Source organism: Halichoerus grypus, chromosome 5 (assembly GCF_964656455.1).
Source record: "Halichoerus grypus chromosome 5, mHalGry1.hap1.1, whole genome shotgun sequence".
NCBI classification, from domain to species: Eukaryota; Metazoa; Chordata; class Mammalia; order Carnivora; family Phocidae; genus Halichoerus; species Halichoerus grypus.
The window spans coordinates 176237224-176259513 of record NC_135716.1 but is presented as its reverse complement, the minus strand read 5'-3'; the positions used below and the strand labels follow the sequence as shown (position 1 = coordinate 176259513).

Genomic DNA, 22290 nt, shown 5'->3' with positions numbered 1-22290 from the left:
TAACTGGAAACATCAATTATGTAATATACATGAAGTAATACCTTATGTACATTATGAACAGCCATAGGATAGAATTTAAGGAAGGATGAACTAAAATAAATGGAAATGAAAATTCTAATGTTTTTCTGTTCCTTCATGTTTAAAGAATTGCTTTGCATGCCTGCCCCACATGGAGGATGGCTAGTTTAGAATTCAGTCTTCCACATCAGCATCAGTTCTGCATAAGTATGCACTTGGAAAAGGTGTTAATTTCTAACAGCTCTAGTCTGATTATAGTAGTTGTAATGTGACGATAACAAATTTAGACTAGAAACTTTCTCTGCTTGTACATGTGATTAAAGCTGGGCATGTTCCATCTCTTAATACAAGTGTGGGCTTGGAAGCCAGTCATGGTTCTGATACTTTGATGCGGACTTGGCCGGGCAAACTTCAAAGAATTATCAGAACTTAGCTTCACTTTAAATTAATGTCTTTGTATTTTTGAAACATCATTATAATTTACCCCTGTAGGTGGCATGTGGTAAAGACGTGTGCAGAATGTGTAAGGACTCTCAAATGAAAGGCATATTTAAATACCAAATAATAGCAGTGACTGTATGATCCTGGAAAAGCAGCTCTGTACACAGCATGATTTGTAGTTTGTAAAACACTATTTTAAATCAGTAGAAACTGAAATTTTCTATTGTAGCTGGTTTTGACATGTTTATTTTAGCAGGTAATTTTCATGTATTTTTTTTCCTGATAAATACTGCATATTCATTATAGAGAATTTGTAACTTGCAGGAAAAGATAAGGACAGTAAGTTAGTACCTCATAACCCTCAAATAACTGCTGTTTACTTTTTTTTTTAAGATTTTATTTATTTATTTGAGAGAGAGAGATGGCGAGGGAGAGAGCACGAGCAGAGGGGAGAGGGAGAAGCAGGCTCTCCACTGAGCAGAGAGCCTGACGTGGGACTGGATCCCAGGACCCTGGGATCATGACCTGAGCCGAAGGCAGATGCTTTACCAGCTGAGCCACCTGGGCGCCCCTGCAGTTTACATTTTAGTGTATTTTTTTTCTAAGCTTACTTCCTCTTATATATGTACTTTTTTTTTTTTTAAGGTTTTATTTATTTGACAGACACAGCGAGAGAGGGAACACAAGCAGGGGGAGTGGGAGAGGGAGAAGCCGGCTTCCCGCTGAGCAGGGAGCCCGATGTGGGGCTCGATCCCAGCACTCTGGGATCATGACCTGAGCTGAAGGCAGACGCTTAATGACTGAGCCACCCAGGCACCCCTATATGTGTCTTTTAAACACGATGCCCTGAACTATACTAACAGTTTCAACTTTCTTTGTTGCGTCAACACTACATTGTCAGCATTTCCCATTGCATTTCAAATTCTTCAAATTTATCATTTTAATGGCCATATCATATACCATCCTATGGATGTACTACAATTTATTTAACAATTTCCCTATTGCTGGGCATTTCAATTGGGGAAAATTGGAAGCAGTTATGAGTAACATTTCCATGGATACCTATATACTTAAGGCCTTGTCCCCATTTCTGATTATTTTCTCAGGATGTATTCTTAGATATGGAATTGCCAGGTCTTTTGAAAGGCTTTTAGTAACTGTTGCCAAATTGTTTTCCAGAAGGTTGGAAAAGTCAAGCTATTGCGATAGTGTATGTAGATCACTTGGCATATAGTAGGCTTTCAATTAACGGTAGATACTATTATGTAGCCATTCACATGTGAGTCCAAAGATTTTGTGGCCAGTGTCTGGTCCTTACAGCTAAAAGTGTATTGTTACAATTTCTGTTGATTGAAGGCTCTCATTCAGAGACCGGAAAACATTTGACATCATGCTCAAAGATCCCAGAGTTGTTTTAATTAGACTATTGTTGAATGTTGACTAAGAGGAGAATTCTGTCTAGAGGGCACCTCCTCTAGAATAAGTCCTTACAGGTGGGCCAGTTCTGCACCTAAAGACTTGCAGCAGTATCAGTTTTCCTGTTGTATGTTTCATAACTGGCAAAACTAGAATTTTTAGCTTTGTGGCCTTTGAGTTGGGTGTTCTAGTAGAAAGTATCACCAATGCTATTACTGAAACTCATTTTGTTTTGACTGGTAGAAATTTGAAACCATTGGTCTAATATACTCCTGTTAAGCTGGAAGCTCATTCAGTTTTATTCTAGGACTTAAGCTATAAAATCATTGTCTTTCTTAGACTTTTAAACCTGTTTTAACAAAAAGAAATCATTTCTTTGTGGCAGTTATAATTTTAGTTAAGCTTTTGTTTATCTCCTTTGTGTCCTTGACTAAAATGGAATACGCCCGCTGCTTTGTCAGTGTGAAAGATGTTTGCTCCTCACCCACATTTTCCAGTCTAGTATTTTTAGGAAATGGGGCAGATAGCAATATTCCACATTTCATGTATGTGTTTGGTGGTAGTTATTACCTGGATCTTATTGTTAGATGAGGCTGTCTTACTTTAAAAAAAAATTATATTGTCTGCTGAGGAAAGACTGTGTTAACTAACACTGTGGAGTGACATACAGCGTCTACAAGGTGGGAGTCCAAAGAGGGAGAAGTTGCTAGTGTTCGGGGCAGGGGTTACAGTGAGCAGTGGATAGGGTTTGCATCCCCCCGGTTAGTATAGGCTCTTATTGGACGGCTTTATAGCTCTTGTTCAGGTCACCAGCTGATTCACCAGTCCACTTTGGACTTAGGTTTGGGGAAGTTGTATGTGGTCCTCAGGGAAGATTATGTGTGGGCTCTATAGTCAGGCAGACGTGGGTCCAGTCATAGTTCTCTTCTTAATAGCTGTGTGGTCTCAGGTCACCGAACTCTCTGTGTCTGCTTCCCCGTCCATAAAATGGGACAAATAAGGCCCACCTCATAAAATGATTGACAGTTCAATGAGAGGCTGTTGGTAAGTGGGAGACCGTGAGAACCCATTGTGATAGAAGCGCACGCAGTGGTAGTGTTTTATTGTGGCCCTTCAGGCTGAAGAGATTTCAGCGATCTGGTGGACAGGAGCATTTTGATGCTCCTGAGTTTGATTTCCTATTGTAGATAAATGTTCTTTTATAAGTACAGTTAGAATGTGTCAGACTGTATCTCTAAATATACAGATAGTTGAGTTTCTGAACCTGGAAAATTAAGGAGTGGGCCGTGGACCACGTGGTCCCTTCATTGTGGTGGCTTCACAGTGTCGCCGCCGCCTTGTAAGAGCTGCCTGTGTGGCGTTTCTCTTGGCATGCCTCTTCTTGCTGTAGACCTCAACCCAGGACACTTGTCACTTCAGATTTCCAGTAGTTTTCCCAACAGTCCCACAAGTTATGGTACGACTCTGAGGTTGTTATTGCAAACAGTCTGTGTTGATTCTGCTGTACCTTTACTGTGTGATATGTGCTTGAATAAGGGAGAATAAGAGTGTGAATGGATTGAGGGAATGATAGTTGCAGTCTGTTGTAACATGTTTGAACTCTGTAGGTTGAGGGTAAGAACTAACATTACATTTTCTTTTTTTCTTTTTTTTTTAAGATTTTATTTATTTGACAGAGAGACAGCTAGAGAGGGAACACAAGCAGGGTGAGTGGGAGAGGAAGAAACAGGCTCCTGGTGAGCAGGGAGCCCGATGTGGGGCTCGATCCCAGGACCCTGGGATCATGACCTGAGCTGAAGGCAGACGCTTAACAACTGAGCCACCCAGGTGCCCCTAACATTACATTTTCTAGTCACGTAGAGAACTTACAAAGTATCGTCAGCCCTACATACTCTGAAATCAGTTTTTTTGTGCATCCCCAGAAGTATTCGGTTTTGGAAATTCGGTTTCCTGTTCTGTTCCTCACATCAGTGCAAATTCTGCGAGCAGATGTGACAGATCCTTTTTCCCAGTATAAATCCTGTATTTTTCAGGTTCTGTGTCAGGCAGTCTTACTATGAAAGCTTTGAGGATGCATGAGGAAACACTGTAAAATGGTAGTGGAGCAGAAAGACCTGGAAGGGACAGCTGTAGTGATTCTCAAGTCCCAACCGCTTGCTTGACAAATGGGGAATGTGAAGCCTGGACCAGCTGAGTGACACGGCCACCGTCAGAGCCAGGACAGGACTCAGGCTCCTCAGTTTGCATGTGGCCTGGTGCAAAGCAAATCATTAGGGAGAAAAACCTTTCAAAGCCTGAGTTTATTCTGAATGCCCCTCTGGAGTATGTGATAGCTCAGGGTAGGTTTTATGTTCCTTCATGGTAAAATTACCGTATGCTCTTTGTGCCTTTGCTTTCTGCAGCGCGGTGTTTCATCTGCTTTTCTGCTGTCAGGTTTTCTTCAATGTTTGATTGCATCTCGTAAAAATATTAGTAGTAGTAGTACATCCATGATGCTTTTTGCCATCTGTGTTTAGTTGTTCTTTTCTGAATTTCTTCCCCTTTCGTCTTCCACTCATAAGTGTGACCAAACTTTGGGAATGGTAGAAGAGAAGGAAGGATGCAGAACGGGTGGTATTTGGAAAACTTGTAGACTTGCCAGTGTGCAGGATCATTTAAAGGTGGACACACAGGGATGTCATGTCCAGCTTGGTGACTGTAATTAACAGTGCTGTATCATGTACTTGAAAGCTGTTAGGAGAGTAAATGTTAGAAGTTCTCATCTCACACACACACACCCCCACACACACAAGGCATTTGAGATACGGAGAACAAAACAAAATCCTGTCCCCAAGTAGCTTACATTTTAGTGGGGCAGAAACACAATAAAGAAAGATTTATAATATGAGAGATGAGGGTACATTTTTAATAGAGTGATGAGTGAAGGGCTCTGAAAATGTAATGTTTGATCAGAGACCTTAAAAGAAATGACTGGGGAGCACCTGGCTGTCTCAGTTGGCAGAGCGTGCGACTCTTGATCTCAGGGTCGTGAGTTTGAGCCCCACATTGGGCATAGAGCCTACTTAAAAAAGAGATGACTGGGAAAAGAACATTCCTTAGGTAGAGAGAAGAGCAAGTGAAACAGTCCCAAGGGGGAAATTGATCATGCTATTTGGGGAACAGCAATTACAGTATGAGATGAAGTCAGAGGGAGAGCCAGGGGCCAAATGGTTTGGGCCTAGTAGGTAATGGGAAGGACTTGGGCTTTTATTCCAGGTGTGATAGGAAATCATCGGGGGGTTTTGAGCAGGGACTGACAATCAGATGAAAAGGGACGTTGTACGTAGTCTTCCTGCTTTGTGCCATGTTACTTCTCAGTGCTTTCTACCGTGCAATCTTTTCTGGTTGTAGATTGTCTATGCTGAAAGACCACTCACAGACAACCACAGATCGCTGGCTTCCTACGGCTTGAAAGATGGGGACGTTGTGATTTTACGGCAGAAGGAGAACGCCGACCCTCGACCTCCAGTGCAGTTCCCAAGTAAGACATCCTGACACCAGAATCAGGAGAGAGGGCGAAACACGGTGGGCCAGAGCCGTGGACTAGCTTCGGGTTCAGAGTGCAGGGCACGGGCTCTGACTGCCCCTTGGTTGCTTTGTAACCTTGGATCGTTAACTTCCCTACGTCCGGTTCATCACCAGCTGTAGGATAGGCTGTGGGAATAGTGCACGTGCAACCTTGGGCACACAGCGTGTCCTCGATAAGTGTTTGCTTCTGTTGTTATCAATAATAACTTTATCCTTGGGAAGGACCTCGGAGGCCACGTCTGCCTGTGATTCCTGACTGACTTTTGCTACTCCGTGTCCGGCCCTCGGCTAGCAGGCCTGTGTGGAGCAGTCAGCCAGGCGCTTGTACCCACGTCGCATGGGGCTCATCACTGTTGTGGGGAAGAGAGTCCTCTTCATGATTTATTACCACTAATAGATGAAGCTCTGATTTTAAGTAATGTCTTTAGTGTTACATAGCTAATAAGTAAAGGCATGGGAACAAAAATGTGGTACTTTTTCCAATATACTGAGCTTTAGGAGCATTAAGCAGCCGGACCACCAAATTCTGTTCCTTCCCCACTGGCCGTGTTAATCACATGAAAGGAAGCTGTTGTCTACGTTGATGTTCCATCCAGATGAGGTGTTTATAATCTGGAATCTGTGCATTGGGATTTAGAACGTTTCTGTGTCCCTGAAATAATCACAGAATTGCGTGGCTGTGAGCACATGTGCACTTAATGGGGAGAGGATCTGTAGCTTTCTTCAGATACTCAGAGGGGTTCATGATCTGTAGAAAGTTGACAAGGTTCTGAGGTGGAACTGTTTGATGAAATGTAACAGTGTTTTCCATTCCCTGCTATCTTCAGATAGATTTCTTTAAACAGTGTTTAGTCTTTAGGTTGGCTGGTTTTATAGTTTGTGGTAACAGCTGACGGGTGTCTGGGTGAGGATGATACACTCCAGCTTAGAACACAAGTTTCTAGTCAGCCTGAGACTGGGGCTGTAAGAGACCATCATGCACTGTTCCTCCCAGATCGGGGTTACACGAGTCCCTCCGGGCTACTGTTAAACTTCAGAAAGAGTTGTGATTCGAATGTGCTAGTCAACGAAAACCAAGTCTTCCTTTGGTTAATTTGGTGAAATTGTTAGTTCTGGAGATTCACTGTTTTTTTGTTTTGTTTTGTTTTTTCTGTACTGTCCCATGTGGACAAGAGAGCCAGCAGGTGGGGGACGGGAGGTGATCTCGTCTATCAGGTAAACCGGTTTCTCAGAATTACTCTGAAGCGAATGGACTCTCAAGATAAGTGTAACAGGGTTAGAGATAAAATTTCTTGACCCACAGAGAAGGCCCGCCCCTGTGTTTTGCTGGTTGGTATAGATTAACTCCCTCATACACGTACACGCACACATACACATTTACTAGCTGCCAGCTCAGGTCCGTTTGACGAAAGTGTCTAGTTTGAACCCGTGCTAAGAGGCAGAAACTGACGCTGGAATTTAAGGATTCCCTTTTTCTATTGATGTCCCATAAGCTTCAGCATGGCCTCAGACTTGGGACAGGAGTGACCATCAGATACATTTTTGGGATTGAGGAGATGCAGATTCACTCAGTTCTAGCCCCCCATTCTGGCTCTGCTCTACTTTTTCTTTGCTAAGGTAAAACTCCTTTTTAAGTAATAGCTTTATTGAGATATCATTCATATACCATACAATTCACTCATTTAAAGGATACAGTTCATTGATTTTTAGTATATTCCAAGTTGTGCAGCCATCACTACAGTCAATTGTAGCACATTTTCATCACCTTAAAAATAAACTGTACCTATTAACAGTCATTCCCCATCTGCCTCCAAGCCTCCTGGCCCTAGGCAGCCATCAGTCTACTTCCTGTCTCTGTGTATTTTCCTATTCTGGACATTTCATATAAATGGAATCATATAATATGTGGGTCCTTTGTGTAAGGCTCTCTTTTATTTTCCTTTCATTTTAATAAGGTCAGCTCAGCCTGGATTATAGAACATGGGAGTTGTAGCCTCTAAATCTGTTCTATCTTTTGGTGACCTCAGCACTGAGAACCTGAGCATGTTACTTTTCTTCTGTTTGTCTCTCCTATAAAATGATTATACCTGCTAGCTCCCCGGGGGTGTAAGAGTTAGCAGTGATGCACAGAGTGAAAGTGTAAATTCCAAGAATGAATATGTTTAGCAGAGACTTGTAGAATTTTACATCTAAAATTGATGCAGTTCCCTTGGTTTGTATAGTATTCTTTACCCAAGGTGTGCAGGCTCTTTGAAACATGTCAAAGTGGACTGGGATTCTTCTCAAGAATTACATCCAGAATTATGTGATTATGTATATTGAGACTAGCTTTAATGTTTTAAAAACACAAATAAGTAGGGGCACCTGGGTGGCTCAGTCGTTAAGCGTCTGCCTTTGGCTCGGGTCATGATCCCAGGGTCCTGGGATCGAGCCCCGCATCGGGCTCCCTGCTCAGCGGGGAGCCTGCTTCTCCCTCTCCCGCTCCCCCTGCTTGTGTTCCCTCTCTCGCTGTGTCTCTCTCTGTCAAGTAAATAAATAAAATCTTAAAAAAAACACACACACAAATAAGTAAAAACTTGTCATCTCTTCTGGGATACTGTATGAGCCAAAAATCTAGGATTACTACCATTGTCAGCACCCCTTTTCTGTTCTTACCTGTGGGTTCTCTCGGACTGCTGTCTTTATATTCAGTCAGTTGAGAGAGAGAGCAGGGGAAGGGTCAAATGTCTGCAGTTACCATTTACTACATGCCATGTACCAGCATATGTTCCGCTGTTCCCTTCAAATGCTTGTTTTTATGGAGTCACTGGAAGTAAACTTTGAACCGATTTTCCCCAACAGACTTACCCCGAATAGACTTCCGTAGTATAGCCGTGCCTGGCACGTCAGGCTCCCGGCAGCGCCAGCCACCAGGGGCACAGCAGTCCCACTCATCTCCTGGAGACATAGCTTCATCTCCTCAGGGCTTGGACAATCCAGCCTTGCTCCGAGACATGTTGCTGGCCAACCCCCATGAGCTGTCCTTGCTGAAGGAACGCAATCCGCCCCTGGCAGATGCTCTGCTCAGTGGAGACCTTGGTAAGCTTATAAATACGGAAGACTGTCAAGCTGACCTGAGGGGCAGTAGTTCTGTCGCAGCGTGTGTGGAGAAACTCGAGCAACTGGTGTGTTCGACCCACCGCGTCACGTGGTTTCTTGCACCTACCTGTTGCTCTCTAGGTAAATTAGTGCTAGTATCAAAGGCTGAGTCGACTGGCAGTAGTGAGAGAGTTTTACAACTGCATAGAGTTCTGAAATCCAGCTTGACCAGCCCCTTCCATTGACATTTTTTTTTCCAAATTATTTTCACGGCGCATAATCTAGGTACTGATATTTTAACCTGTTTAGTTAGACCCTCAGTCTGAGAGTGCACTAGTAAGCCAGCTTGCTGCCAGGTGAAATGCTTTTAGTTACAGAAAACATGTCCAGTGCCATCAGCCTTTATGGTAAAATGGAACCCAACCCCTTTATTTTCACCCGCCCCAAGTTTAATGAGAGTGGGGTTGTTGCCAACAGTTTGCTTGGAGCTGTATTTGAGCCATTCTTACATTAAACAGAATGCTTATTTTTAGTCAGCTTCATGAATAAAGTTATTCTCTGTAAATTTCTCTAGTTTTACTCTTGGGCTTATGAAATGGTACTGATTAAATTTTAAAATATAACAGACACTTAATAGCTCATTCTTCAGTTGACCATTTTTAAAATCGAGGTAATAATTACCTAACAGAAATGCACAGATTTTAAGTATACAGTTCATTGAATTTTGGCAAACTCATGTAGCCACCACCCTAGTCAAGATACAGAACATTTTTCTCACTCCAGAAGTTCCAGTATATTCTCTGCAACAAGTCAGTTATGGGCTACTGCCATTCTGATAATCATGGTTTTGATCTTCACATAAATGGAATCATACACTATGTCCTCTCTGATGTCAGGCTTCTTTTGCTCAACTTAATGTGTTTTAGATTCATTCATGGTGTGTGTATTAATAGTTCCTATGACCATTATTTTGGTGTCTTTAATTTCTTATGTAGCAGATCTAGTCACCAAAGGCCACAATGATGGCATGTTTAAGTTTATACACTTATATGCACCCGCATTTAAGAAATAGCAAAATTAAGGTGATTCTTGTAACATACATTTTAAAGCAAGCAATATTTTCTCTTTACTCATTTCCCTATTATTCATCACGTTAGCTAGGTAGGCTAACGGTAGTTTGCATTTAACTTACCTGGCTTAAGGCAGAGGGTGTTATAAAGGGAATGAAACTAGAAGAGGAGAAACAGGGTTGTAGTGCACTGTTTTTTTGGTTGACTTTTGTTTTTTAATTGAACTGTAGTTGACACACAGTATTACCCTAGCTTCATGTGTACCACATAGTGATTCATCCAGTCTGCGCCTTACGCTGTGCTCACCACAGGCGCACCATTTGTCACCACACAAATGCTATTACAATACCATTGACTACATTCCCTGTTGTCGTGCTCTGTTTTATTTCTAGGTAATAGGTTCATAAGAGTGGCCGGGGAGGAGAGCAGTGCAGCCATTTACCTGCCACACAGATAGTCATTCCCGCTGATTTCAGTCCAACTATTGTTATCTCTGGGTAGAAACAATACGATGGATAACTTCTTACAGGAAGGAATGATTTTTGCAAAGACTTGATTTCCTTATACTAAATTTGGGTGACGTAGTCTTGCCTCAGAAAATAGCAAGTAAATGTAATTGCTCACTTAAAATAATTCTTAGGGTTCCTTTCTGCATCTCTTTACAGTTGTATCTTGAGAAACTATTTGATCTGGAAAAGTACTAATAAAGAATGGAAATAGAGTGGTACTGAAGACTTTCCCCCTTATTTTTGTAGAGAAATTTTCTAGGGTCCTGGTGGAGCAGCAGCAGGACCGAGCCCGGAGAGAGCAAGAAAGGATTCGTCTCTTTTCTGCTGACCCTTTTGATCTTGAAGCTCAGGCAAAAATAGAAGAAGATATAAGGTAATGACCCTTTACCTAAAGAGCGAGCTTTAGAGAATCCAGAGTTCCCGAATGACAGGTGACACAGGTGACCCGGTATCAGTTGGGCATCTGCTCTGAAGCAGCGTCCTTGTTTTGTATCTGAGAGAGCAGCATCAGCCTTTTAGGTCATTCTCTCCTCTTCTGTTTTCCTCACACGTTGATTCAACATTACAAACCTAACTTTATGGCTTTCTCTTCTAAAACTTGAATGAAAACTCTGGGACCAGCCCACAGTACATCATCAAAGCAGCTGCAGGTAGATGACCCCGGGGCTGAGTAGAAGCCCCAGCTTGGTGAGACTGTTAGGCTGACTGACTGGAATCTGAGTCCTTAGACATAACGCGGGAGCCCTAATTAAACCCGGGCTTGAGCATGATTGGATTAGAGAGAGCTCTGGACAGATGGAACCCTGTAGTCCTGGGTCTGTTTTCCTCCTGCAGTTCTTGACCTGGCCTCAGTGGATAAACTGCCTGCCGGACACTTTTCCAGCTCCAGCGTCTCTAATGCTGTTGTTCTCACGTGGGGCTACGTTAAAATCACAAAAGAAGCTTTAAAAATGCAGATGCTTGTGCTTCACTCCCAAATCTGCTGGATCAGAATCTTAAGAGGTGGGGCCAGGGGGCGCCTGGGTGGCTCATTCGTTAAGCGTCTGCCTTCGGCTCAGGTCATGATCCCGGGGTCCTGGGATCGAGCCCCGCATCAGGCTCCCTGCTCGGCAGGAAGCCTGCTTCTCCCTCTCCCACTCCCCCTGCCTGTGTTCCCTCTCTCGCTGTGTCTCTCTCTGTCAAATAAATAAAATCTTAAAAAAAAAAAAAAAAAAGAGGTGGGGCCAGAGCAGGTACAGTGATGCTAAGGCCAGCCTGGGCCACATTTCTAGTCATGAGCAAGATGCTCTTCAGTCCCTTAGAATGAAAGAACAGCTGCCCCCTCCACCCCATTCAGTTTTTGTTGCGAATGGTTAAGGCCTTAGTTCTTCCCCCACCTTATCCACCGTCTCGGTTTTCTGCGGTTAACTGTAGTCCAGAAGCAGATAGATCAGAAGATCAGTGGTAGCCTAATACCACGTCACAAAACCTCTGTCATTCACCTCACTTCATCTTATTAAGTAGGCATTTTATCATCTAACATCATCATGAGAAGGGTGAGTACAGTACAATAAGATGTTTTGAGAGAGACCGCATTCACATAATGTTTATTACAGAATATTATAATTATTTTATTGTTGCTTCTATCTTACTATGCTTCACTGATAAATGGTTTATCATAGGTATGTATACACAGGAAAAAACATAGTATATATAGGATTTGGTACTCTTTGTGGTTTCGGGCATCCCCTGGGGGTCATGGAATGTATCCCTTGCAGAGAAGGGGGGACCGCTGTATAACTAAGAAGAAGTATGTTCTTCGTTGTCATAATCTTTTGTTACTCGAATGAAGCCCAACTTGGTCATTATATTATACAGTCAGCTTGGAAGTCAAATAACGGTTATTTTATTTCTTGTTTCTCTAACTACATTTGAAATCAGGGAAATTTAAATTGTATGTCAGAATTAGTTGTCAGCCCCAAGCCGTTCGTGTTCTTGTTGATGAAGTGCCCCCATTAATTGCATCAGTATATTAGTATATGAATATCTTTGAAAAAGCATCTCACTAGTTAAATCTACCCAGAGAAACAGGAAGAAATTCGTGTTCTCTGAACTAGACCCCATTGCAGCTCTAAGGGAACCTGACATAATTCTCAAGAATAGACGTGTTCAACCCAGGAAGTAGGAGGGAGAGTGGAGAGGCATCGTGGCCAAACCCTGACCTGCCCTGCGGGCAGAGTGGCAGTGAGATGAGGCATATTCGTGTGGCCCATGGGGGGCCAGGGGAGATTAAGGAAATGGGGTAATGTGTACACTCTTTTAAAAAAAGAAGACCTTGTGCCTCTCAAGAGACTCTCTACATATAGGGCCCAGAATAGTCAAAGTGACTGGTATTATCTCAGAATCTGATTTTGCTGAAATTTATCTTGGTTGCAGTCAATGCAAGGTCAGGAGTGTACAACTAATTTTAGTTCATTTCTAAATTTACGAATGTGGCATAAGAGAAAAGCTGTGTAATTCTGTCAGATGCCTCCTAAAATTTTATTTGGTACGCTGCACCAGTGATTACTCAGGGTATATGTACACTGGGGTATAATAGCTTGCATATTTCCCTGACTAAATTAAACAAGTGTGCCTTTGATTTCCTGAAAAGTTTCATATATTATTAGAGAATGGCTGATAAAATCATGAGTTCAGTTGAGGTAGAGTATTATTATGAAAAGGACAGGCACTACAAGTTAGAGCAGGGTCAGCCAGAGAGGAACTATTTTAGGGTTTGCAGTCCCCGCTGTCTCTGTCGTGAGGCTGGCTTAAGCCAGTGCGGGTACCAGAGCGGCCATACGTAATGCGACAGCCCAGAAGCGAGCGTGCAGCTGCGCTCCCGTAGAAGTTTGTCTGCACAAACGGGTGGCGGTCTGTGGTTGTAGTTTATCCCCAGTCTGGGGCCCTGTTCCGTTCGTGTCTCAGTCTTCAGGTACGTTGCGCAGCCCCTGCCCTCGTTCCCACTAACGTTGGTAGTGTTCGTAACTGCGCGGTGGCGGTGTTGTAGCCAGTGAGGTTTATCCGAGGCACAGGTTTTCAAAAGGAGGTTGGGAATGAAGGCATGAGATGTTGGAGTAAGCTAGAACCCTCTTCTATATCCTTTTCTCATGTGAGAATTAGAGTATGTTTGATGTTTGAAGGAACGGTTTGACGGACCACATGAGCTGTGATGCGTGTGTGTGGTTTTCTAAGTGATAGCGGTAACTAGAGAGACGCATGCATTTGCTGAGCATCTGCGCTTCTGGCATCACCGTGTTCTAGATGCTCTCCGCCTCGTAGCCGCACTACAACAGGGGTCGTTACCTCCCTCACAGGTAGAAAACCCAGTCTCGGGAGTTAAGCAGAGACACAGCACAGACCGTTAACACCCATGTATTATATTTGCCAACTATTTCTAAGGCACTGGGCGTAGGAAATGTACCCAGATACCCAGTAAATCCCCCGTTAAAATTGACGCATTCGTGAAATTCTCACATTCTACAGAATTAAAAGGTTGTGACCCTTACTCTCCAGAGGTTTATCTTCCTGTATCTGAGCTCATAAAGGGAGCAGAACTGTTTGGCGTGAGAAAGCCATGTGTATGCCTTTCGATTTTCTGCCGGCAGCATCTCTACCTCACCTGTTGCCCGAGAGAGCACCGGTTTCCATTTCCATGACTCAGCTGCTATAACAGGGGCAAAAGAGGTGTACAGCTCTGTTGGGGTTTTTTTTCCCCAGTCTGTGAAAGGGAAAACATGGAGGCTCCAAGGCCCTGGGGGCTCGGGCAGGAGGCTGCCCTGCAGGCAAAGGAAGAGCCGATGGAGGGGCCTTATTTGGCCTTCTTGGGGTGTGGGGGGTTGGTGTGGCCGTGCTTCTTCCCAAGGCAGTTGATAGCGCAGGAGTGCGGGCAAGCAAAGCAGTGGTGGCAGATGATCTTGTCGCAGTTTTATTTCTGGGCCAGTTGGCTGAGGGAAGGCTCCATGGTGCCACCCCACAGGCAAAGCACCAAGTGCAGGGTGAACTCTTCCTGGATATTGTAGTCTGAGAGAGTGCGGCCATCCTTCAGCGGTTTGCCCACGAAAATCAGACACTGCTGGTCAGGTGGGACGCTCTCCTTATCTTGGATTTTGGCTTTGACATTCTCACTGGTGTCACTGGGCTCAACCTCCAGGTTTGATGGTCTTGCCTGTCAGGGTCTTCGCGAAGATCGGCATCTCTGCGTCTGCCGCTCAGCCGCCTTGTTGAAGAGAAAGCCAAGTCTGTTTTTAATATTGTGACTTTGAAACAGATTTCCCTTCCTGGAAATAATGATTTTACTGTACTTGGTTTTGGTTTGTTACAGGCAACAGAACATTGAGGAAAACATGACAATAGCTATGGAAGAGGCTCCTGAAAGTTTTGGTCAAGTGGTGATGCTTTATATTAACTGCAAAGTGAATGGACATCCTGTGAAAGCCTTTGTTGACTCAGGTGACGTCTCCAGCTCAGTCTCTCCATCTCTCCGACATTCTGACCTGACACAGGGAGAAGGGGAGCCTGGTGCCTGTTAAAGCTGGCAGGAGTCTTCTGGACTGCTAACAAGCCGGGGGGTTACTTCACTTGCCAATCTTGTTGTTTGTTTGTAACAGGTTTATTTCTTAATCGTTTCTTAACTGGTTTTGTATTTTGCAGTATGTCCTTTATCTTCCTACCTTCCTTTATTTGGCATCCTGAATTTTTAGGATACCTCTGTAAGAAATTTGGGAATAAATGGGTTTAGGAGAAGGAGCTGTAAGAAGCAACTATATAGAGTGTAGATCAAATATCTCAGCATGGTCTGTGTGGCATCACTTTGCCAGGAGCTATGAGGAGTTGAAGCATGTATTGAATCAGGGCTCTTGCCCTTAAAGAACTTAGCAGCCAGGTCAGGAGACAGGGAGTTTCCCTCTTGAGGATTTAAATAATCCCTGTGCCAGCCGGCACCTTTCCTTGCAGTAGTAACTCTGCTTTTTAGGAAGACCACACACAACACCGTGTCTTAATTCTGTGTAGCTCACCCAGACTCTAAGATAGGATGAGTCCTAGAATAGTAAAAGGCCCTGTTCAAGGAACATTTTCCTCCATTTGTTCATCCACAATTATTTGAGCAAATGCTAGGTTTCACCTGCCATTAGGTATTTGTATCTTGAGATGCATACATTCCTGGGAGAAGCACATTTGCTGATTATTCGGTTTAAAAAATGTCCGTTGAGGGGCGCCTGGGTTGCTCAGTCGTTAAACGTCTGCCTTTGGCTCAGGTCATGATCCCAGGGTCCTGGGATTGAGCCCCGCATCGGGCTCCCTGCTCAGCAGGAAGCCTGCTTCTCCCTCGCCCACTCTCCCTGCTTGTGTTCCCTCTCTGGCTGTGTCTCTCTCTGTCAAATAAATAAAATCTAAAAAAAAAAAAAAAGTCCGTTGAATGCTGTAGGCAGGGCACTTGTGCTGAGTATTTGGGAGTAAAACTCACTAACTGGAGCTTCATGGGGCTCCTCTGAGTGAGAGACAAATATATACATAAGAGACCCTAATAGTAACACTCAACATTTACTGAGCCCTTACTTTGTGCCAAGCACCAGGTGCTTAATATAAATCATCTTAATTTCACTTAATCCTCTGGTTATCCCTATGAGCCGTGTTCAACTATTAACCCTATTTTGTAGATGAGAAAACTGAGAGAGGTGATGTCATTCTTCAGGTAGACAGAGTTCACGAGTAGTGGACTTTGGATTCAGCCCCAGATCTGTTTGATGCCACAACTCAGTGACCACAAAAATCAGATGCATGTTGGATAGCCATCGAGACCACATTCTCCCTCTGACTGGGGTGCTCAGGCATGGCTTTCCCACAGAACGGTTATCTGAACTGCCCTGCCTCCACGGGCAGGGGAAGGGGCTTCTAGCCGAGGCTTGAGAAAAGGCAGGAGAATTGCGAAAGGAGCCCTTTCTTGTCTTGGGCTCGCTTACGTTACAACAATAAGTAGCTTTTGTGGAGTAGAGTGGGGAGAGAGGAAGAGAAGAGATTGCCTTCTCCAATTTTCTTTTCATTCATTTTTGCTGGGTCTTCTTGAATCTAACCTTCCTCAAATGCCAAGAACTTTCAGTGCCCATAAAGCGTAAGGTGCCTAATGAGTAAAACGAACAGGAAGTGTTGGAATTGAATGAGAGGGGAGATCACTGGGCAAGGCTGATCAGCTGGGGAGGAGGCGGGGTTTGAGCTGGGCCTTACTGCCTAAGTGGAGTTCAGAGAAGGTGAAGGCGGGGGAGGGGGCACTCTGCAGGAGGGTCAGCAGGAGTAAGGCAGAGGGAGCAACTTGGTCCCGTCCAAGTGGAGGGTTTAGAACAGTCAGAGTATGGGGCTGATAGATGCATCTCTTTGGGCTGCTATAAAAGAATACCATTGACTGGGGGGTTTATGAACACCGGTTTATTTCTCATAGTTCTGGAGGCTGGGAATCCAGGACGAAGGTGCGGGCAAGTGCGGTGTCTGCTGAGGACCCACTTCCTCCATCCCAGACATTCATCTTCTCAGTGTCCTCACATGGCAGAAAGGGTGAGGGAGCTGTCTGGGGGCTCTTGTGTAAGGATGCTCGTCCCATTCCCAAGGATTTCACCTCCGTGACCTACTCACCTCCTGAAGGCCCCACCTCCTAATGCAATCACATTAGGAATGTGATGGTTTCAACAAAGGAGGTTTGGAGGGACACAGACATCCGGTCTGGAGCAGCGGGAAGCAGTCTGGCCAGGATGAGGTAGACTCTGAAACTGTGGCAGGTGGTTTGAAGCTAATCTTACAAAGAGGAGGAGCCATCGAGGATTTTTGAGCAGATGAGTAAGTGATCTAAAGATCATATTTGAGGAAGACTGACAACAGTGACAGATCTGGAAAATTCTGTATCCCTCAGGGTCAGAACTGTTCCCTTGCTTTAAATTATACCTCCACAGAGTGGTTTGGAAACCAGAGAAATTGTCCACCAGCGAGGGGAATAGGGTGTGAGCTGGGCTGATTGCTATAGTTAGAAGAAGGAAGGTCAGAAATAGAAATTGCATAAAACTTACTCACAGGGTTGGAGCAGAGTTTGAGAGTGGGGAGAAGGCTAAAAGACAAGGAGTCACAAGTACGAAGTTTGTGTTGCAAGAAAGTAACTTCATTGGTAAGGAGAGAAATCCAAAGTGAATTACTTGGGAGAGAAAGGGTTTAATAGCTGTTGGCTTGGAGATGGAAATGTCGAGCACACGGACGTGTAGACTAGAGTCTTGGGAGAGATTAGGACCATAGGGGAAAACAGATGTGTCTGTCTCCTGCACGGGCCTGCTTCGGCTGCGTGGGTGAATACACGCAAGAAAAGACCCTAACTGCCCTCTTTGCCAGAGTGTGATTGTTGGCGCAGAGAGGGGGAGTTCAGCTTGTATTTATCTGAGAGACTGCAGGTTTTACCTAGTAAATTATAGTGTCCCAAAGTTTGAAATAAAAATAATCTGATAAGATGTTTAGAGGTACTTGGTGAAGATGGATCTGACTGTAAAGTAGTGCTTAACTTAGCGTTTCCATCTGTAGATATGGTTTGACTTTCTGAAAGTCCTCTCCAGGTAGTTTTGCTTTCTGTCGGTAAAGTTTGAAAATGTCTTCCAATTATTACATTTAAACAAAATATTCTTTCACTTCCTGTTAGGTTTCTACACTGCGTTTCAGATTCCAGTGTGTAACTGAAAGTTGAATTAAGTGTGGCAGGAACAACTAAGGGCTAGATTAAGCTAGGTATGAATAATTTTACACAGACAAAAGCCTGGGGGTGAACTTGCTCTCTGCCCTGTTCTCAGGCTGCATTTTTAATCTTAGCACAAACATGGACTTTGTTTTTATTATCTGATGTTTCCCTCCGCTTCTAGGTGCCCAGATGACTATTATGAGCCAAGCTTGTGCAGAAAGGTGTAATATAATGAGGCTGGTGGACCGTCGGTGGGCAGGGATCGCCAAAGGAGTGGGCACCCAGAAGATTATTGGAAGGGTACATCTAGGTGAGCAAAGGCACCGCGGGAGTCTTTTCAGAGTGGTAGATTCTTAAAAATTTATTTTGCATAGGTGTATCTGATCCAGCAAGCCTAATCGCCAGGAATTTTAAATCCTCTGCTCTGTCTGAATTATACATGTACATGTTTTAGCTGGTTATGAAAAATCAGTCGCTGTGTACTTCTCTGTTCCTGCCCCTTAGAGATCCCTTTCAACTATTTTAGCTCATTTCTTTTGGTGCTTACCTCCATATTTCAAAATAACATGCGTATTGTGCTATTACTGATACGTAAATACTGTTGAGAGCTGAGCCATCTAATTGAAAATGATTGCTTTTCCTTTTGTGTCTGGTATTGTTTTTCTCGTAATAATTGTTTTGTTTTGGTCATTTGGGATTCTATGTGTTACTCAGTCCCCAGACACTTACCTAGTTGTGTAAATCTTCTTTATGCATTTCATCCTGTTGAAGAGTCTTCTAGAGACTGGATGGGTGTTTCAGAGCTGCCGAACAGCTGCTGTTTAGAATCTCCCTTGCCTGGGTCTCAAAGGCTCCTTTCCCCTGGGTGGTAGATGGGATTATGTGCATCCCGTCTCACTCTTTGTAATTTGGCTCCTCAGCCGTAGAGTACACCTTCCAGTAGCTTCCTGAGAAAAAGCGTAAGGGAGGAAACTGAGTCCTTAAGAATCAGAACTTGTCTTTTTCCCCTATATTCTACCAGTGTGGCTAATCTGTTTTCCACAGTTTTTGTCAGTGTTGCTGTAGGGAAGCTGGCTGCTGTCCCGATTCTTGACCCTTTATGTGAAAGATTTCTTTTCCATTTCTGAAGCTTGTAGAATCTTCTTTGACCTCAGTGTTTTGGAATTGCACAGTGATATACTCAGGTATAGATCTGTCTTCATCCACTGCACTGGGTACTTTTCACTCCCCCCACCCCCCTACCCTGCCATGTCTGTTGTTTAGGTGGGATAATCTCCTATCCTGGACTTGTCTTCTAGTTTTCTTTCTTTCCTGTTTCTCTCTTTCATGTGTCCTGGGTGTGTTATTTGTTTGGCAGATTTCCTCAACTTTGCCTCCCAACCTTTCTATTATGTTTTGCATTTATTTGATGTTTGTATTAGATGGTTTTCCCAGATGTCTGGTGACCCTTGGCATCTGCTCGTATTGAAGACCGGGACACCAGAAGGCTATTTGGAAGATTACTTGGGTGGGCAGCCATGGCAGTTGTGGGTGATCTGGAAGTTGGAAGGGAGAAAAGGGCTAGATGCTCAGTAAACTTGAACTTCATCCCCCTGGGCTTCAGTTACGTGCTTGTTGTATCTCTGTCTTCCTCCGTGCCCACCTCTGTTTTACCCTTTTGAGAAAATAAACCTCTGGTCTACTGTGGGGGTGAAGGGAAGAAGTCACGTGACTGAGCAGGGCCAGAGGGAACCCCAAGATCTAACTGTGCCTCCTACAGAGACCTTCACCCAGTCTTCCTGCTTTGGACCCACCTCTACCCCTGTTTGCACAGGTCCTTGTTCGTCAGCCTCTGGGGAGTTCTGACATGTGAACTGGCTTGCTTCCTGGTTTTCCTTACTGTCCTCTGCTTTCTGTTCCAAAATTGTGTTTCAGTTGCTTCTTCCATTATTTTTGTCCTTAGTGATTTGTACCTTAAACAAACTTTTATTATGAATTTTTTAGGAGTAAATGGAGATAAATACATGTGTTCAGTCCCTCATCTCTAACCAAAATTGTTCTTTTTCTTAATACTTTAAATCCTTTTGAGTGAGACTTAACCACCAAGTCCCACTTAATCTCCTTCTGGCCTTTTTTTCCATGCGTTTTATTCTTGTAAAAAAGTGGTCATATAATGTATAGAATTTTATACTCTGTTTTATGAAAAAATAATATTCATAATATTTCTCTAGTGTTACTAGGTATTTCATAAGCAGCATTCAGATGCATAGCATTCTCTTGTATGGGTTTAATGGTCAACTTTTAGGATAAAATTTCCCCCCAATATTTTATTGTAATATGGCAGTGGATTTTTGTGTAGTTTTGTGCACATTTTAATTTTTTTTAGTCAGAATTCCTGGAAGTGAAGCTACTGAATCAAAGGTTATGAATACTTAAAAGCTCTTGATGTATTTCTAACTTGTACCAAAGCAGCTTTCCCAGCACTGAATCAGTATTCATCTTGAGGTCTTTATGCAATCAAGGGTTATTAGTTTTTACTCCCTTAATGTACAGATTAAAAAAGGGTTTGTTTGTTTTTTTACTGTAAGTTTCTTTTATTGCCAGTGATAGTTTCTACCCATTTTTCTCTTTCTTTTGTAATATATTTGTCTATTAGAGTCTCTGTGTTTTCTTTTGTCGATTTGTATAGACTAAGAATAGTTTAAATATCTTCCTCACATATACTTCCCTACATACGTGGGCCTGAACTATCACACAATGGTTCCTTCAGAGTCTGAATTCTCAGAATTTCTGTGGTTTTAAGTAGGAAGATGATAGGAGGAAGTAAAGTAAGTACCAGTCTCTTGTGTCCTTCCTTGTGGCTGGGCAAGCTGTAGCATTTGCAGCTTTGGCTATGATAGGCAGGAAGAAAACCTTACGATTATAAGGGAAATCTAAGTAAAGGGGAGCTATGTCACGGATAAGAAGCCTCAGGATGTCGAAGGTGGTAATTCTCCCACATTCTTCATCAACAGAATCATTGTAAAACCCTGAAGATCCTAGTAGGTTTCTTTTTTTTGTGAGACCTGATGTGCTAACTTAAAATTTTACATGGGCCATTTATTGTAGGAATAGGCAAGATACTCTGGAATAACTTCCCCTTCTAGATGTCAAGACCAAAGAACTAGAACAGAAACAGACCCATGCTTATGTGGACCTTGATAAATGAGAGAGGAAATCTTACAGAGCAGAGGGAAGTTTTCAGGAAACGGTGCTAGGACAGCTGGGTGTCCATGTGGAAAAAATGAATTGGAGATTGGACCCTGTCTTACATCACACACAAATGTCAGTTCAGGGTTGATGAAAGACCTTGATGTGAAAGGCAAAGTCAGAGCTTTTAGAAGAAAATATAGGAGAATATCTTGCACGGGGAAGGGGTTCCTTAAAAAGTTAAGAAGGAAATTATTTGACAAATTTGGCCGCATTAAGAACTTTTTATCAAAAGACATAAAGAAAGTGAACAAATGCACAGTACGAAAGAATTTTTGTAACACATGTGACTAATAAAGGATTCAGATTCAGAATATGTACATTCTGTGTGTGTTGTCTGTCTTCCAACTCAGGAGAAAAGACAGTATAGGGGTACCCGGGTGGCTCAGTTAAGGGTCCAACTCTTGATCTCAGCTCAGGTCTTATTTCAGGGTCGTGAGTTCAAGCCCTGCTTTGGGCTCCACACTAGGCATGGAGCCTGCTTTAAAAAAAAAAAAAAATTATAAAAAAATTACAGAAACGACTGAACAAGCACTATTTTTTTTTTTTTTTAAATTAGAGAATGAGCAGGAGCAGAGGGGAGGGGCAGAGGGAGAAGCAGACTCCCTACTGAGCAGGGAGCCTGACGTGAGGCTCGATCCCAGGATCCTGGGATCATGACCTGAGTTGAAGTCAGATGTTTAATCGACTGAGCTGCCCAGATGCCCCCAGGCACTATTGAACAGGAAACCCAAATGGTTAAATATATGAAAATTTGTTCATTATTAATCAGGGAAATACAAAATTACTTGCCAGATTAGCAAGATTTTAAATCTGATAAAACCAAGTGTTGGTGAGAATGTGGAGCAGTAGAAATTTTATACACTGCTAGAAACATTTTAGAAAATTCAGCATCACCCAGCAAAGTTGAGCCTAATATTCCCTAGAACTCTGATTCCATTTACTATGATATATATATATCATATATATGTGTATATATATATATATATATATACACACACACACACCGTTAGAGAAACTGAATACACACCAGGAGACAAGTACCAGAATATTCAGGGTAGCATTGCTTATGACAGCAGAAAACTGAAAATGACCCAGAAAGTCCCGGAGCAATAGAATCAATAAATCAGTTGTGGTATATTAGACATTACAGTACTCTAAGGGGTGATTTAAAGTGAAAGAAACAGAGTCCCATGTACAGGGATAGATCTCAAAATACTTTTTGGGTAAAGAAGCAAGT

The 22290-nt window shown here is 43.1% G+C and overlaps 1 protein-coding gene and 1 pseudogene across 1 annotated transcript in view; one reads left to right on the top strand and one right to left on the bottom strand.

Annotated features, from left to right (window-relative positions):
* DDI2 (DDI proteasomal shuttling factor 2) overlaps positions 1–22290 on the top strand; it is a 33193-nt gene that overhangs the window by 2658 nt on the left and 8245 nt on the right. The window contains exons 2-6 of the mRNA XM_036067051.2: positions 5266–5395; positions 8284–8520; positions 10346–10472; positions 14442–14569; positions 18004–18132. Coding sequence (XP_035922944.1) covers positions 5266–5395; positions 8284–8520; positions 10346–10472; positions 14442–14569; positions 18004–18132 — 751 coding nt within the window. The remainder of the gene's footprint in view (positions 1–5265; positions 5396–8283; positions 8521–10345; positions 10473–14441; positions 14570–18003; positions 18133–22290) is intronic.
* Positions 13929–14429, bottom strand: LOC118519485 (ubiquitin-ribosomal protein eL40 fusion protein pseudogene; annotated as a pseudogene).